This window comes from Dipodomys ordii, unplaced genomic scaffold, assembly GCF_000151885.1.
Source record: "Dipodomys ordii isolate 6190 unplaced genomic scaffold, Dord_2.0 Scaffold51, whole genome shotgun sequence".
In the NCBI taxonomy this organism is placed as follows: domain Eukaryota; kingdom Metazoa; phylum Chordata; class Mammalia; order Rodentia; family Heteromyidae; genus Dipodomys; species Dipodomys ordii.
Window position 1 is genome coordinate 6,928,710 of NW_012267267.1, and position 17,676 is coordinate 6,946,385.

The 17,676-nt window shown below is 38.6% G+C and overlaps 1 protein-coding gene across 1 annotated transcript in view; it reads left to right on the forward strand.

Annotated features, from left to right (window-relative positions):
* The first annotated feature begins 4,943 nt into the window (after positions 1–4,943).
* The window catches only part of Il23r (interleukin 23 receptor), a 58,735-nt gene continuing 46,002 nt past the window's right edge, over positions 4,944–17,676 (forward strand). The window contains exons 1-3 of the mRNA XM_013020569.1: positions 4,944–5,013; positions 6,938–7,234; positions 14,438–14,561. Of these exons, the coding sequence (XP_012876023.1) occupies positions 4,944–5,013; positions 6,938–7,234; positions 14,438–14,561 (491 nt within the window). The remainder of the gene's footprint in view (positions 5,014–6,937; positions 7,235–14,437; positions 14,562–17,676) is intronic.

A 17,676-nucleotide genomic window follows, 5' to 3' on the forward strand; every position in this document is an offset into this window, starting at 1 on the left:
TCCCTCCCCCACAGTATAACCCCTGCTTTCACTATATTTGATGTCAGTATAACTTGTGGAGGAGAGGGGGAAAAAACAGTTGTTTAAGGATACAGGTGGACCTGATACAACAAGGAGAAGTATAAGTTGTCATGTCCAAAACGAGCTTTACAACGTCAGTCGGGGGGGGGGGAAGAGGGGGGGAGGAGAAGGGTTGGGATTGGGGGGGAGGGGGGAGGCTGGGAAGGGATGTGAAGGGTAAACCAAAGGAGGAGGCTGCAATGCTTGGTAAGAAATGTACGCATTATCCTGCCCATGTAATTGTAACCCCTCTGTACAGTATGTTCACAAATAAAAAATAAATAAATAAAAATAAATAAAGTATCAGTATCCATCCTCTCCGGGCAGAAATTCTGATTTTGTGTTCCAGAATGTGTTTGAGCATCAGAATGTTTTGAATGGTCCTTTAAAGTGTTCTAGTGTGCTAGGTATTAAAGGTATAAGAATTAAAAGGAGAATATGGAGTTTTTGTCATTGAGTTTATTGTAAGCCAGGCATTGGGGCTCATGCTTGTCATCCTAGCTACTAAACAGCCTGTGTTCTGGAGGATTGACATTCCAGGCTAACCCAAGCAGAAAAGATCACCAGATTCCATCCCCAGATAACCAGCAAAAAGGTAGGCTGGACATGTGGCTCAAATGGTAGAGTACCAGTTTAGCAATCTTGAAGCCCTGAGTTCAAATCATAGCACTTTCTAAAGAAGAGGAGGAGGAGGAGGAGGAGGAGGAGGAGGAGGAGGAAAAGAAGCTTATGGTGAAAACAAGTACATGAATAAATAAATGGCTTGTTACTTTAATGGAAAGAAAGAACTACATGGACTGAAAAGGAGGAGATAAGAAAACAGGTTACAGAAAAGCACCCTGGCGATGCCTATGATAAGCCAACCAAATATTCTGTTGATATATTATTTGCTCATGGAACCCTGTTAAGTTATAGACAGTAATTCAAAGGAGCAGATCTATGAATGAACCATTGTAAATAATACAAAAATGGAACTTTACTGTAGCTAAAAACCATTACATCTTTAATGTCAGAATAATTCCTGGCACATTCAAGATGATCAAATGTGTCTTTTGATAAATGGATGACTAACAATAACAGTCAAACTTACTTTTCTTAAGAAATGTATTTATACACTCTTCACAAAAATTAATTCTAAATAGATCAGAGACTTAAGTATAAAGCCAGAAACCATAAAACTTATTGAAGAAGACATAGAGAAAAAGATCCTTGACATTAGTCTGTCAAAGGTTTTTAGGATAAAACACCAAAAGTACAAATAGCAAAAGCAAACAAAATAAGTACATAGTTTTTTACCTTTTCTGCTCGTCCTTGACTTATACTAGTTATAGCAAATAAGAGAAACCATGGGATCTATATAAGAATATATCAAACTAAATGTCTTCAGTTTAGCAAAGGAAACAGTTAACAAACTAACATGGTGACTTATCTTGCTATGAAAAGAAGTTTGCAAACTGATAAGGAGTTAATATCCAAAATATACAAAGAACTCATGTGACTGACTTGGAAACAAATAAAGCAAAGACAACAAAAAAAAAGAAAAACAAATGACACAATTAAAAAGTGAGAAAATAATCCAGACAGATATTTTTCCAAGGAAGACAAGCAGAGGAACAATAGTTTGGGGATGGAAGTGTGGCTCAGTGTTAGAAGGTGTGCTCAGCATGCAGGAGGTCCTGGGTTCAATCCAAAGCACTACTTCCCCCCAAAAATAAAGAACAAATGGCCAACATGTATATGAAAGGGTACCCAACTTCACTCAGCACCAGAGAATACCAATCAAAATCACAATGCCATCTCATCTCCCCCGTCAGGATGACTATTGTGAAAGACAAGAGAACAAGCGTTGAGGATATAAGTGGTGAGAAGGTAAGATGGTACTGTCCTAATGTCATAATGGGAATGAGAGAATTCATATGACCCATCAATCCTTCTTCTGGTGTATATTCAAAAGAAATTAAACCAGTGTCATATAGAGGCATCTGCACTCCCTGCATATGGCCATGTTATTCTCAACAGTCAAGACATGGCCCATTGACAGAGGAATGCATAAAGACACTGTGGTTTGTGACATGAGGGTGATGCAACCCTTGTCATCTCATTGATTACTAGCATTGATTCAGCTGATCTGGTTGGCTAGGTTGGTGTTCCTTCATTGTGCACAATTCCGTATTCTTCTCTCTCAAAGCTATGTGCTCGTGCAGCCCCCACAGAGGAAGACTGTTCTTCAATCAGAGTGTATGAGTAGCTATGTTCATCTTTTAAAACCTCCAAACAAGATCTCAATAGATTATATATATATATATATATATATATATATATATATATGCAGGATAAATATTCTGCTTTGAAGAAAATCTGACATTTGCAATAAACATGATTGAACCCTGAGCACATGCTAAGTGGAATGAATCAGACAAAAATGGTAAATATTGTACAATCGAAGTATAACTAAATAAATTGAAAGAATACATAGAAACAGAGTCAAATGGTGGCTGGCAGAGGCAAGGGGTAAATAAGAAGGGGAGCCATAAGCTCAGGAGTCAAATATTTATCATGGTTACTGCAGTTAACAATAATGAACTGTTTGCTTAAGATTTGCCTTTATGGCCTGACATGGTGGTTCATACCTGTAATACCAGCATTCAGGAAACTAAAGTGAGAGAATGGAGACTTCAAGGTCAACCTAAACTACATGGTGAGATCCAGGCCAGTCTGGACTACATGGTGAGACCCTATCTTAAAACAAACTAAGGAGTCTTTAATTCCCATATTCTGCCTAGGGAGCAGGAACTGTTTCTATTTTTCTATTTCTCCCTAATTTAATCCTGTTATACTACGACAAATCCTTTCTAAAACTTAAAAATAAATCTAAAATTTATTTAAATGTAGTCACCATGAAACAAAAGCAATGGGAGGTGATGTGTTATCTAACTAGATAGCAGAAATCACTTCACAAAATACATATCAAACAGCATGTCACATAGCATCCAATCACAATCTTTACCAACAGTACCTCAAAGCTGGCAAATTCTCATAAGGAAACAGCTTTATAATTAATATCAAAATTGGTTACAAATGAAAACCGTGTCACCTATTTTAGGTGTGAAAACTTTGATCAGATCAAGCAAGCAGATATGTTCTATTTCTTGGATGACACAAGTAATTAGAAATGAATATGATAGAAAAACCCTGACAAAGCAGTTCATTTTCAGTGATCTGGGTTTTCCCAAAGAGTGACATGATAGTCAGTCATTTTGAAATGGGCAGCTTTGAGTTCCTCTTCAAGAATAAGAAATGTAGGTCAATGTTCTGCTAATGTTTCCATATGCCCACAAATGAAAATCTGAAAGGATGATTGACAGGCAGGCAGTGGAGAAAGAAGCAGCAGCCCAGCCATCGCAGGCAGCAAGGGCCTCCAAGAGGCTGAAAGGTAAAGGGACACCCATCATCCACATGCTTACAAACTGTTCTGTTTGCTTCTGAAACCCATGGCCACAAGGCTTTCCCTTGTTCTCAGGGTTATTGCACATGGTGGTTGCTGATGAAATCTGAACTTGCAGCATTGTTCAACACCTCATCACTTCTAATAAGTACTGATGGTATATTCCACAGGTAAGTAGTGAACTTCGAAATAGGGAGCTTTAGGAGTTGTGTTGCCTTTTACTTATGCAGGGACGATCAACTGCTAACGAGAGATCATCTCTATCTTCTTAGGCCACAACACCCCTGTTTTTTTTGTTTGTTGTTGTTTTAATCATCAGATGTTTTATGCTATTTGCTGAGCTGTGGGTTGTATTGAAGTGGTTCTACTGAATTTACTGAATGGATTTTAAAAATATAGTAACTGGGTATTGGGTAAGTGAATTGTTGAATAATGTGACTGATGAAGTGGATTGCCTAACTAACTTGTCAACTAGTGAAAGTGTTGTTCAAAATCATTGTAACAGGTTTCTTTTGAGCTCTAAAACAAGGACTCTTAGTTTAAGTGGTGAAAGTGAACTATCTTTGTCTCGCTTCTTTTATTTTTTTTTCATTTTGTGTCCTTTACCCTCTAGGAGTTTTTAAATTGGGGGCTTTTTTCAAATTTTTGCTCATCAGAAAATGTTATTTCTAGAGTATTTGGTCAGAATTCTGGTACTGTTCAGAATTACAATTTTGAATTCATCATAGTAAATTAGCACTGAAACACGGTCTGATGATGATAGAGATTAAATAAATGGAATTAACATTTTAATATGTTAAGTGAACTCCTAAGGTAATTCAGTAAATTTTAAGGAGATACAATTTCATTCTTCTGGTTTTTTGATCTACTGTTATTGTACCTCCTCTGAGACATCTATTTGTCCTCTTTCCTCCATTTCTGTCTTCCTCCTTTGCTTTCTTCATCCCTTCTTCCCTCTTTCCCTCCCTTCTTCCATGCCTTTCCTCCCTCTTTCTATTCTTCCTAATCAAAACTTCCTATTAACCAAGGACTGCTGGTTCACACCTGTAATCCTAGCTACACAGGAAGCTGAGATCTGATGATTGTAGTTCAAAGCCAGCCTGGCCAGGAAAGACCATGAGATTCTTATCTTTAATCAGTTACCAAAAGGCCAGAAACAGAGCCTTGGCTCAAGTGGTAGAATGCTAGTCTTGAGCAAGAAATAGTGCCCAGGCCGTGAGTTCAAACCCCAGTACCAGCACATGCACACACACACACAGAGTTTTTATTAAAGAATTGTCAAGAAAATCTAAAGCTTTTTATTATTTTTAATAAGTTTTTTATTGTGAAAATACTGCACAGAGGGGTGCTTTTTATTATTTTATTAAAATGCTACAATGTAAACTTTAAAAAATATTTTTTCCAGAGAGAAACAAAGGGCTTTATCCTGATTGGGAGCATGAATCAGGTCAGGATTCAACTGAATGCAGTAAGAGTTCTTTACATTTTCTTCAGTTGGTGCCATGGAGGTATAGTACTTTGTGTGTCTATCTGTATTTTCTATTCCACAAATAGAATATTAAGTAATCATTCCTTTCAAAGCATTATGCCAGGATCTCTGGAAAATACAAAACTGATTAGGTAGGGAAAATACATATACAAAAGTTTATATGGAATGAATTTTAAATGGGCCAAGAACTGTCCAAATACAGGGGTAGTTTCTTAACTAGTCCTAATGGATAGCCCTCGAAGTCATATGAATATTTCCATGAAGAAGCTTATGGCTTTGTTCTGGCATGCTAGAGTTTACAAACCCTTTATTGATGGTTACTATGTGCCAGGCTTTGCCCTAACCTCTTACTCCCCACAATAGCCTTGTACAGTCCTACTATGTGCTGTCACTATTCCTATCTCATCATTTATATAAACCCCTGGCCCTGCCCAGAAGACCAGATTCCTGTGGGACAGGCATATTTAGCTTTGAGGAATCCAAGAAGGAGATTGTCCAATCACTACGTGAGAGGTGTGGATCAGCTGGGCTGATCACAAGATTCCATATCCATCAGTGGCTAGGTAAGGTGCATGTCTGTTACCCCAGCTATTGAGGGAGCACAAGATGGGGTACAGTGGCTCGTGCTTGTCATCCCAGTGACAAAGGAATCACAGACCTAGCATGAAGTCAGGCCCTACCTCAAAAATAGGCAATAAAAAAAAGTGTATGGCTCGAGAGTGCCTGCCTTATAAGCTCAATGCCCCGAGTTCAATCTCCAGTACTGCCCACCCGCCCCCCTGCTTTTTCATAACCTTGACTTCAATTCTCTCTGATGATAGAATTATTAGCTGCACTTCAACATTTAAATTTAGAATTTATATGTAAATGTTCACTGCACAAAAGGAAATTCTCAATTAGGTTATATTGTATAACAAGTTAATTCTTTAAACTGTGTTCCAAGGCTAAAGCCCCTTAAAAATTAAAATAAAAAAATGACCTCAATCATTAGTTTGATAAGATTTAGACGTACTTTAATGGGAGTGTTTCCAGGAAAACAATCATAATAAATTTTCTCTGGTGTGAATTGCATTTCATCAATAATGTATTTCGTAGTCATTTGGCTTTACAAAAATGGCTTAATTTATTTATTACTTTTCAGTGCTAGAGATTTAGCCCAGGGAAAGCATTCTATCATTAAGTATACCTCTCAGACAAATGATTTTAAATGAGAATGTTTTTTGGTTATGAAAGTAATATATTCATCATGTAATTTTTAAATCACTTGATATACAAGTTAAAATAAAAATATTAATACAGAGATTACTGTTGTTAATAACAGTGTATTTTTCTTCAATTCACCTATTTCTAACATCGTCCTATATTAAATATGTTGTTTCACAACTTGCTTTTTAATTTAGCAATCTATTGAGAATATTTTCTCAGATTAAATTAGTGATAAACTTTATGCAATTCTCAAGCACTAGCTTTTTGTTACTGCAAGAGTATAGTTTTATTCATTATTTTCATCCCTATGTTTTCATTTATTCATTATATTCATGATTTGCTGATAAAGTAGCTTTTATCTAAAAGGAAAGAACAAAAGATTAATTGGGTATCTAGAGAATGGGGTTTAGATTCTGCAATGCCGCTATTATTTCTAATTGATCTCTAATAAATGATGATGTTTCATGATGCCTCTGTTCTCATATTAAAGTAGAAAAGCTAATTATATTTGCTCTTTAGAAAATTTGAGAAGCTTAATGTAATTTTGTTGAACACTATTAGATGTAGGATAAAAAGCACACTATAACAAATATATCAATAAAAACATAGACGTAATCTTTTTCCATTGAAATCATGTAATTAATAGAAAAGAATAACTTTAAAGTGCAATAAGATACTCTTCTGAATCTTTTGTAATGCTTTACATAGAATTTATTAAACTATATGTTTGTTTCCAGGAATTGTGAATATAAACTGCTCTGGCAACATCTGGGTAGAACCAGCCACCCTTGTTAGAATGGGTATGAATCTCTCTGTCTATTGTCAAGCAACAATTAAGAACTGCCAACCGACTAAACTTAACTTTTATAAAAATGGCATCAAAGAAAGTTCTCACATCACAACGATTAACCAAACAACAGCTCGGCTTTGGTATAAAAACTTTCAGGAGCCACATGCCTCAGTGTATTGCACTACAAAATGTCCTGGACGTCTTCAAGAAACTCTCATATGTGGAAAAGACATTTATTCTGGATGTAAGTATTCTGGCATGCTCGAAATACACACAGTTTACTGATGACCACCCATCTTATCTAAAACTAGAGGCAAATTGACATAGTTCCCCTCTTAGATTGGTATACGACAGTTGCTATGAATTCAAATGTCTAGGATTGAGGGGACTGATGCCCCCTGTGCAAAGAAGAAAGAAATGTATGGTTTGCTGATGCAGACTCTGCCCAGACCCAGCATTGGTGAGGGCCAAAATCTTTTAACTCTTCCCTTGAGGAAGACAGAAATATGAATGCCTAATGTAAACTTTCTAGATTATAAAATATTGCTGATGCATTTGGAAAATCAATTTTTCACCACTTGTTTTGGCCAAACAAGACCAAAAAACAAATACCTTCAGACTTAAAATTATGCTATTGAGTCTAGTGTGGTGGTTCGTACCTGTAATTCTAGCACTTGGGAGAAGGAGGCAGGAGAATTGGAAGATTTGAGTCCATCTGTGTTCTATACTAAGATCCTCTCAAGAACAATAAGAACAAATTAAACTATTACTTTTTTGTTTTTTCTTTTTCTTTTTCTTTTTTTATTGTGAAAATACTGTACAGAGGGGTTACAATTACATGAGCAAGGTAATGAGTACATTTCTTATCAAACATTGTTGCCTCCTCCTTTGTTTCCCCTTCCCATCCCTTTCCATCCCCTCTGTCCCCCCCCAAATTATTACTTTTTCCCCCCTGCTTTTTCACTTACATTTTGTTTTTGTTTTCCCCAAACTAATATCCTTAAGTTAAAGAAGATTCCATTGAGACATTTTAAGATCCAGATTCAGGAAAAGTTGCAAAACTAGCTTTGGTTTTCACCCTAACCCTGGGTAGTTATATATACCATTGACAATTTGCTTAAACAATCGCAGAGCCTCTGTTGTTTGTCTGTAAAATGAAGCCAGTTATGCTGGCCTTGTTTAGCATTGAACTTCAATGATTTAAACTTTTTGAATTATAGCCTCACTGTCTGAATCCTAACAAATGCATCTTTTTTGATGAAACATAAGGCGGTTCTCCAACAATTCCTTGCTTCTAATACCATTGCCTCCCCCCCACACACAGTGTGACTTAGCATGCACATTACTATAATAATTTTTTAATTAATCAGTTTAATCTTGAAAATAGATCCTAAATTCAATTTTTGTCCATAACATTCTGAAAGTATGTAAGTTACTGCAGTAAAGTGAACTGAGTAATTATAAGTAAGTATTAAGTAATTATATATGGACATAGATCTCAGTTCTTATATTAGGAAGGACAGATCAATCACTTCAGGACTGGTTTAATACAGAGATCTCTTCTGTGTGATGCCTTTGTTCATCACCAGTGAAAAAATGAGGGGCTTTTAGTCTTTGCCTCTATTCTTCTTCCATTGTTTAGGCAACCAAAAATCAGTTCATGTTTCTCCATCACCTCTAGACTTTAGCTACAAGAACCAGACTAAACACCACTACCGGCAGCCATCTTTGCTGCCTGACCATCTGTTCTGTGAGGAGGCCTTTGCCCCACTTACCTCTGGGTAGCTGACAGCGCATGCCTTTGAAACAGAGAACTAAGGAGAGGGACCAGTGATTTGAGAAAGAGAAATAGTTTAAGTTTTGGAGTCAAAGAACGAAATTAGTAAATGTAGGCCTTACCAGTGAAACTTGCCCTAAATTGTGGAAATTAAACCAGAGGCAAGAACCTTATCTGATTCAGGAAATCTAAGCTTGTCCACATCCTCAGGAAACATAACCAACCCTCACTGCTTAAAGATTTTTACCATTTTTCCTCTTAGGGATGAAGGTAAGAGTCAGGGGATATATAATCTCTCTTCAGAGGGCTAATAAGAAAGTTCCGCAGTTAAAGAAGGCTAGTTGTTAATTTAAGCCAGAGGAGGAAAAGATGTAAAATATGTATCACTTGAGCTAAAAGACAAAGTCCAACAAATCCAATTTCTGTTTGTTTTCATTCTGGTATTAAGGTTTGAACTCAGGACCTTGCTTTCTCCTTTAGCTTTTTCCGCTCAAGGCTGGTGCTGTACCACTTGAGCCACACCTTATAATCATGAGTTTTGTTAGTTAACTGGAGATAAGAGTCACTCACAGCTGTCTGCCCAAGCTGGCTTCAAACCTAGATCCTGGGATCTTAGCTTCCTGGGTAGCTAGGATTACAAGGATGAACTACTGGTACCAGCTACAAATTTAGTTTTAAGATCTAGTTGACTGTATTGGTGATTCATGGGACAGGACAGAACAAGTTGGGTTTTGTAAGGTGGAAACAAGGCAATAGAATAGTAGAAGAGAGTGAGGGATGTTGCTTTTTTTGTAAAAGTTCTCACCAGGCTTCAGGGTAACTGAACCTTTTCAAATCGGATATGGTAAGTCTGATTTTCAGGAAAAACTGGTCTACTGGGGAGAGGTGATGACTTGCTTCTTTACACTTTTAGTTTGATTATGCAGCACTTAGTATAAGTCACTCCATTTCGGTTAGGTCTGTCAGTGCCCAGTCCAGAAGCTCAGCTCAAAACAACGGTTCATTTCCTATAGATATATTAGACATATAGCCATTGGGGCCACTGATTACTCTTGACAGTCCCTCTAGTGTTGGCTGTAAGGGCCAAGCCCTTACACCAGGCCATGTTTCAGCTGACAGAAGGCTCTCCTTCTAGAACAATCTAAGAGAAAGCTTCCATTCTTTGTGAATGGCAGTGTAGAAAGAACAGTATCCTGTCCATTCAAGTAACTATTTACACAGACCTCTGGTTATAAGTATAAAAACATAACTACCAAAACCCTGCATCTGAGTTGAATGTGCGCTTCATCTCTGTGTTCTTAGCAAACAGAACTTCCTATTGAAGTAGGTCACAGGAAGGTTTGGAAAGGTTTTGTGGCATTCTAGAAATCACATTGCTTTCACCTGACCACTTTGATCACAGGATATTTGTCCTGTGAAATTAACTACATCAATGTATCATCACTGTGGGGAACAAAATGATTACAGGCATATTTTTTTAGACTAGAGAGTAAGACATAAAAGGTAGAAGATAAATGAGTCATTGCTTTCCCTGAAAAGATATCCAAATATTTAAAAGTTTCTCTACTCTAATGTGTAATTTTGTGAAATATAATCTATCATAGTTTCCAGTTTGAGCCATAACCTTAAACACTTCTAAGATTTTTGTAACTGTGATCAATTGCTGTGATTAACTGCACACATATTAGGGGAAATTTGTTTAACCAGGCCACTCCAATAATGAGATTAAATCACTCCATGACAACTTTTTAAAATGCCAAATTAACATAATCCAGAAAAAAATGTTTCCACTTACTTGTATATTTAAAATTTTAAGCTTCCTTGAAATAAACCATCTTTTACCTCTATGTATAGTGTTGAGAGCAGAATTGTTCCCCTAAAGCCCCTTCCTATTCCCCAATAACATTGCTATTGCTATACAGTAGGTATCAATAAAGCAGAATTTGGTTGGCCCAGGCTTTCTTACGGGAAGAAATGGCAGTCTGATCTTTAATCCTCATTATCATCTCATTAAAGACACTGAATCCATGGGATAATCTTCACTGAGTGGTTGTTATATATAGTAAAAATGTGCTAACTATAGAAAGGCAAAGAATCACAGACCCTGTTTTCTAGAAGCTCTTGCCTGTATTTTTTTTATAACACTTCACACACTTACCATCACCACCACCTTCCTTCCAAATCTCTCATAATTCACTAAAGAGTTACATACCCCAAGCAATAGTTCACGTGAGAATGAGGTGAGAAAATCACCTTTGCAATGTAAGGATATGATAAGTACTCAACACTTCATACGTTTTATGTGTATGTGTGCCAGTACCAGAGCTTAAACTCAGTTCTTCTTTCTCTGCCTTAACTTTTTCACTTACAGTTGGTGTTCGACAACCTGAACCATGCCCTCACTTCTTGTTTTTTGCTGGTTATTTGGAACTAAGAGTCTGCTCTGAATTGAGTGGAGAGGTGGGTTTGGGAGAAATCAGAGAGAATGATAAAAGGGGTGGTTCTCAGATCTCCGCCTCCTGAGTAGCTAGGATTTATAGGCTTGAGTCACTAGTACCTTATTGGAATCCACTTTGTGCTAATAACAACATGGCGCTTCCCTCCCAGCCCAGTCTTGTGATTTTTGGTCTGTCCTATTGGATATATAACAGAAAATTCCAGATTTCATTTGTTCTATCATTGCTGGGATTTCACAGGTTTCAGAGGCTACAGGAGTTTGAGTAGTGTCGTCAGATCGTTTTCCTCTGTTCCCATCTGGGACCTAAAGATTCCTAACAGAAGACACGTGCTCTTGTCAAGATGGTCACCAACAGCTCAGAGCTTACCTGCTTTGACACCGAAATTCTAATTGATCCATCTTGAGTCCCATGCATGATCCCCAAGGGAAATTCTTCAACTAGTCAGCATAGAGCAAAGGCACACTTCTACACAGGGTTCAGTGAATAACAGCCTTGGGGTGGAGTCGGGTAGGGAGAAGTGGGGTAAGGTAGTAGGTTAGGGTGGGGTAAGGGTGAGGGGATCTGAGGGATGTCCATTCTCAAAGAGAAAATATACTGACACGAAAACTAACTTTATTTCCCATAATAAACCAAGGGGGGAAGAGCTGGCCAGGAGTTAGGGGTAAGGGAAGAGGGCAGGCATGTGGGAGAGAAAGAGAACTAGCCTTGAAATAGAGTTCTGTGAATACCAAATTAAAAAAAAAACTTTTCATGTGATGCTGGTGGTGGTAAATTCACATGACATAAATGTACATTGGTTTTTACCATGTTTCCATACTCAATTCAATGACATTCAAAACAATCACGCTATGCAGCTACCAGCACTTTCTCTCAAACCATGTTGCAAGCTAAAGCACTGTATCTATTGAACAAAAAAATCCCCATTTCAATGCCCTGGTACTGAGGCTTGAACTCAGGCCTCATATTCTCACTTCACTTTCTCACTCTAGACAGGTGCCCTACCACTTAAACCACAACTCTACTTCAAGCTTTTTGCTGGTTGACTAGAGTTAAGAGTTTTATAGACTTTTCTGCCTCTCCTGGCTTTGAAGTTCAATCCTCCTGGGTAGCTAGGATTATAGGTATGAACTAGTGGTATCTGACAAGTTTGAATATTGAAGATTCCTTATGCAAGGGAATCACAAGTGTGTGTGTGGCTTATTTTACTTAGCCTAGTATCTTCAAGTTTAATCCACATTGTGGCATGGTTTAAAGTTACCTTCCTCTTACCACTGAATAATACTCCTTTGAAGAGATGAACACGAACTTTTAAAGAGTGAATTATGTTCCAGAGGAAGAGACAGTTGTCCAGAACTACAGAAAGACAAAACAAATAAACAAAAACAAAAAAGCCCAGACAAACCCTTCAACAAAACCCGAGAAACATGAGAGGTTTTGAAGAGGAAGTGAGCTAAATATCAAATGCAGCAGAGGTCAAGAGTTCAATAACAGCCAACAAAGCCAGGGGCTCTGGTGGGTCATACCTGTAATCCTAGCTACTTAGGAGGCTTAGATCTGAGGAGAGCAGTTTGAAATTAGCCTAGACAGAAAAATCTGTGAGACTCATATTTCCAATTAACCACCAAAAGCCTGACGTAAGAGCAGTGGCTCAAGTAATATAGTGCTAGCTTTGAGCAAATTCAGGGACAAAGTCCAGGCCCTGAGTTCAAGCCTGAGGGATGGCACAAAAATAAAACCACCACCACCAACAAAAAGTCAACACGAGAGTGTAGGGTGGCATTAAACTGGGGGGTATCATTAATGACCTTGGCAACAGTAGTTCTGATGAAACTGTGGGAGCTGAATCCTGATTGCTTTGTCTCATGAATAAATGGGAGAAGAGTAATTGACTCTTAAGCTGTTTTACTATCGCTGAGTGTAGTGGTGTGTGCTTGTAATCACAATACTTGAGAAATTGAGACAAGAAGATCCCAAATTCAATGCCAACCTGGTATACATAATGAGACCCTGTCTCAGAACATACACACACACACACACACACACACACACACACACACACACACACACACACAGGATGTTTTAGTGATAAGGAGAAAGGCCATATGGTAGCTGAGGGAGGGCTTTTTTAGTTGGATAAATGATAACATTGAGTTGGATTGTTTGTATGGATAATAGTCTCCCCAAAAGAGTACAGTAGAGGAGGGAGAGGATGTTTGTCAGCGTTGCAAGGGAGACATTGGGGATGGAGGAAGGAGCCCAGACATGCTCAGTGCTCACTGGCTTGGCCTCTCACACAAACCTAACAGCCCAAAGCTACTTTATAAAAACCTTTTCCTTTCTCTCTTTCTTTCTCCCTCCCTTCCTGCTTCCCTTCCTCCCTCCTTTCCTTCCTTCCTCTCTCCCTTTTTCTCTCCTTCCTTTTTCTATTTCTTTCTTCCTTCCTTTCTTTCTTTCTTTCTTTCTTTCTCCTTCCTTCTTTCCTTCCCTCCATCCCTCTCTCTTTCTTTCTCTCTCTTTCTCTCTTTTTTCTTTTTCTTTCCTCCTTTCTTTTCTTTCTTTCTTTCTCTCCTTCCTTCCTCTGTCCCTTTTTCTCTCCTTCCTTCCTTCCTTCCTTCCTTCCTTCCTTCCTTCCTTCCTTCCTTCCTTTCTTTCTCCTTCCTTCTTTCTCTCCTTCCCTCCCTCTCTTTCTTCCTTTTTCTTTCCTCCTTTCTTTCTTTTCTTTCTTTCTTTCTTTCTTTCTTTCTTTCTTTCTTTCTTTCTTTCTTTCTTTCTTTTCTTTCTCTCCTTCCTTCCTCTGACCCTTTTTCTCTCCTTTCTTTCTTTCTTTCTCTCTCTCTCCTTCCTTTTTCTCTCCTTCCTTCCCTTCCTCCCTCTCTCATTCTTTCTTTCTCTCTCTTTCTCTCTCTCTCTCTCTTTCTCCCTTTCTTTGCCAGTCCTGGAGCTTGACTTTAGGTACTGTCCCTGAATGTTTTTGCTCAAGGCTAGCATTCTACTGTACTCTACCACTTGACTCACAACTCTACTTCTGGTTTTTTTGTTGGTTGGTTGGTTGGTTAATTGGAGATAAGAGTCTCGCAGACTTTCCTGCATAGGTTGACTTTAAGCCAAAACTCTCAGATCTCAGCCTGCTGAGTAACTAGTATTACAAGTCAGAGCCCAGCAGAACTCTATGATTTTTATGGAGGCTCCTAAGTGATACATTTTATTGCAGATCCTCCGGATGCTCCTGACCAGGTAACCTGCATCATCCATGAATTCTCAGGCAGCATGACTTGTACCTGGGACACTGGGACGCTCACCTACATAGACACAAAGTATGTGGTGCATGTGAAGAGGTGAGTACTTTTGTATGGTCTCACACTTTCAGTCTACCCTGACCAGCCAGGGTCCTGCCACCAGCAGAAGTACCTCCCTAGAAATGCTTCTTATATCAAACCTAGTTTGATATGAGTGGCAATATTAATGTAAAGTCATTAAATGATCATCTGTAGGATTTTTATGGTCTATCTTTTTATTGTGAAAATACTGTACAGAGGGGTTACAATTACATGGGCAAGATAATGAGTACATTTCTTATCAAGCATTGTAGCCTCCTCCTTTGTTTCCCTTTCCCATCCCTTCCCATCCTCCCCTTGCCTCCCCACCCAATCCTCCTCCCCCCTCCTCCCCACCCAATCCTCCTCCCTCCCTCCCCACCAAAGTTGTAAAGTTTGTTCTCGACATAACGACTTGTGCATCTCATTGTTGCAATGGGTCCACCTGTATCCCTATTTAAACGATTTGTTTTTTCCTTTCCCCTTCACAAATTATACCAACATCAAATACAGTGAAAGCAGGGGTTATACCGTGGGGGAGAGACATATAAAGCAACAAAGAAATAATCTTATAAAGGTGTTAGAAACAATCGCATGAAAGAAAAAGACATTTTAATTCATTTCTAGGGTTTATTTCCTTAACATCAACTTATCTGATCGTTTCTGCTTGTCTCAGACATATACTAGCTATTGCAAATAAGGGAAACCATGGGACCTATGTTTCTTTGGGCCTGGCTTACTTTCATCTGTAGCATATATCAGTAACAATTTACTTTAAGTTATTTTCAAGCAATAGTTATTTTGGACATATGTAGACGGTGATTCTAAATGTATTCTAAATCATTATTGTCATGTGTCAATAGTAAATACATTCATTCACACTAGAATTTAAGTTCAAATGGACAAGAGCTTTGTTTTGTTAGGCTCGTTGCTGTACCTACAAAGGTTCAAATGATGCCTAATAGCTAAGTGCTAACAAATACTTGTAGAGTGATATATTCTATAACCAGAACTGAGCATTTCTTATAATTTTTTTCTTCATAATCTACTTAACTCCTAACAACACAAACCATGAGCATTGGTTCATGTCTATAATCCCAGCTGTTCTAAAGATGGAGATGGTGAGGATACAAATTCAGAGCCATGTGGGGCAGAAATTCAAGGAGATTCTATCCCAGCTATTCTCGAAGCCATAGGTAGGAGTACTGAGGTCCAGATCACCTCTAGATAAAAACACAAGACCCTACATGAAAAATAAAACAAAAAGGGCTTGCAGCATGTTTCGAGTGGAAGAGTATCTTCCTAGGAAGTTTAAGACCTTGAGTTCAAACTCCAGGACTGCAAAAACAAAGTAATAGCAGAAAATTCATAGAGGAAGATAAAACATAGAAAAATATATGTATTCCAGTCCTGTCTAAAGTCCAGTGGTAAAGGTGAACATCCCAAAGCTAAAAATCAAAAATTCCAAAATGGAAATTTTGGCCAGGCACAGTGGCTCAGGTCTGTAATCTCTGTTACTTGCTAGAGGGCAATCTGGATAACTGTGATTTGATGCCAGCCAGAGCAAAATAAGCCAGGCATAGTGACACACCTGTCATCCCAGCTATGTGGGAAGCTTTAGTAGGAAAAACATGGCTCAGGCTGTCAGGGTGAAAACTAAAGACACTATCCCCCAAAATAACAAAGTAAAAGGGCTTGGGGCATGACTCAAGTAGTAGAGTGACTGCCTAGAAAACACAGAATCTTGAGTTTAAATCACAGTACTATAGGAAAGGAAAGGAAGAAAGAGAGAGAGAAAGAGAAAGAATGAAAGAGAAAGAAAGAATATTTTACAAGGACACCAAGAATGTGAAATATTATAAAGATGAAAATGTTGCTGGGCACCGTTGGCTCATGCCTATAATCCTAGCTACTCAGGAGGCTGAGATCTGAGGATCATGGTTCAAAGCCAGCCTAGGCAGGAGAATCTATGAGACTCTTATCTCCAGTTAACCAAAAGAAAATCAGAAATGGTGTGGTGGCTCAAGGGTAGAGTGTTAGCCTTGAGCTGAAACACTCAGGGACAGTGGCCATGCCCAGAGTTCAAGCCCTATGACCGACCCCCCAAAAATGAATATTTTTCTCCAGCACATTCAAAGCATGAGTTCCTATAAGCATAGACAAATTAATAAAGCAAACATCAGCTGGGTGGAGTTCCTATAAGCATAGACAAATTAATAAAGCAAACATCAGCTGGGTGCTGGTGGCTCATGTCTGTAATCTTAGCTACTCAAGAGGCTGAGATCTGAGAATTGCAGTTTGAAGCCAGCCCGGGCAGGAAAGTCTGTGAGAGTCTTATCTCCAATTAAAAACTAGTAGTTGAACTGCTCAAAGTGGTAGAGCACTAGGCTAGTAGAAAATCTCATGTACAGCATAGTGAGTTTAAGCCCCAACAACAAGCAACACACACACACACACACACACACACACACACAATTGAAAAGAAAAACTGTCAGGAGCTGTGGGCTCATTCATGTAATAGTAGCTATTCATGAGGCTGAGATCTGAGAATCACAGTTCAAAACCACCTGGGGCAGGAAGTCCACATGAGTCTTATCTCTAGCTAAGCATCAAAAAGCTAGAAATGGTGCTGTGGGTCAAGTGATGGAGTGCTAGCTTTGAGTAGCAAAGCTAAGCGACACTGAGTTCAAGCCCTGGTACCAGCACCAAGCAAGGGCAGGAAAGGGAAAGGAAGAGACTTCATGAATTGAAAAATTCATGGGAACAAAAAGTGTATTTCTCTAACAAACTACCCAATAGGTCTTTTCCATCCAGGAAAAAGCTGATTTAAAATGAAGGCTGTGGTTGGATAGAAAGTACAGTGTCAGGTGGCAAGCCCTTTAGATCCTAGCTTACTAGGGTATTTCCACTGGTAGAGAAGGAGAGTTTAACACTGGCAAGTGTCCTTTCCAGCTCATGTGGTTCTGTGTTCCAGTAAGGTTTTGTGTTCCAGGAAGTTCACAGAGACAGAGAACTTGTCACCTCAGCCCACCTGCTTGGCAAAAAGATACCAAGCTCTCTCTGGCTGCCCAGGGGTCATGAAAGGCCCTCTCATGCTGAATTGAAGTTGCTAAGTAGAAGAAATATATCTGACAGC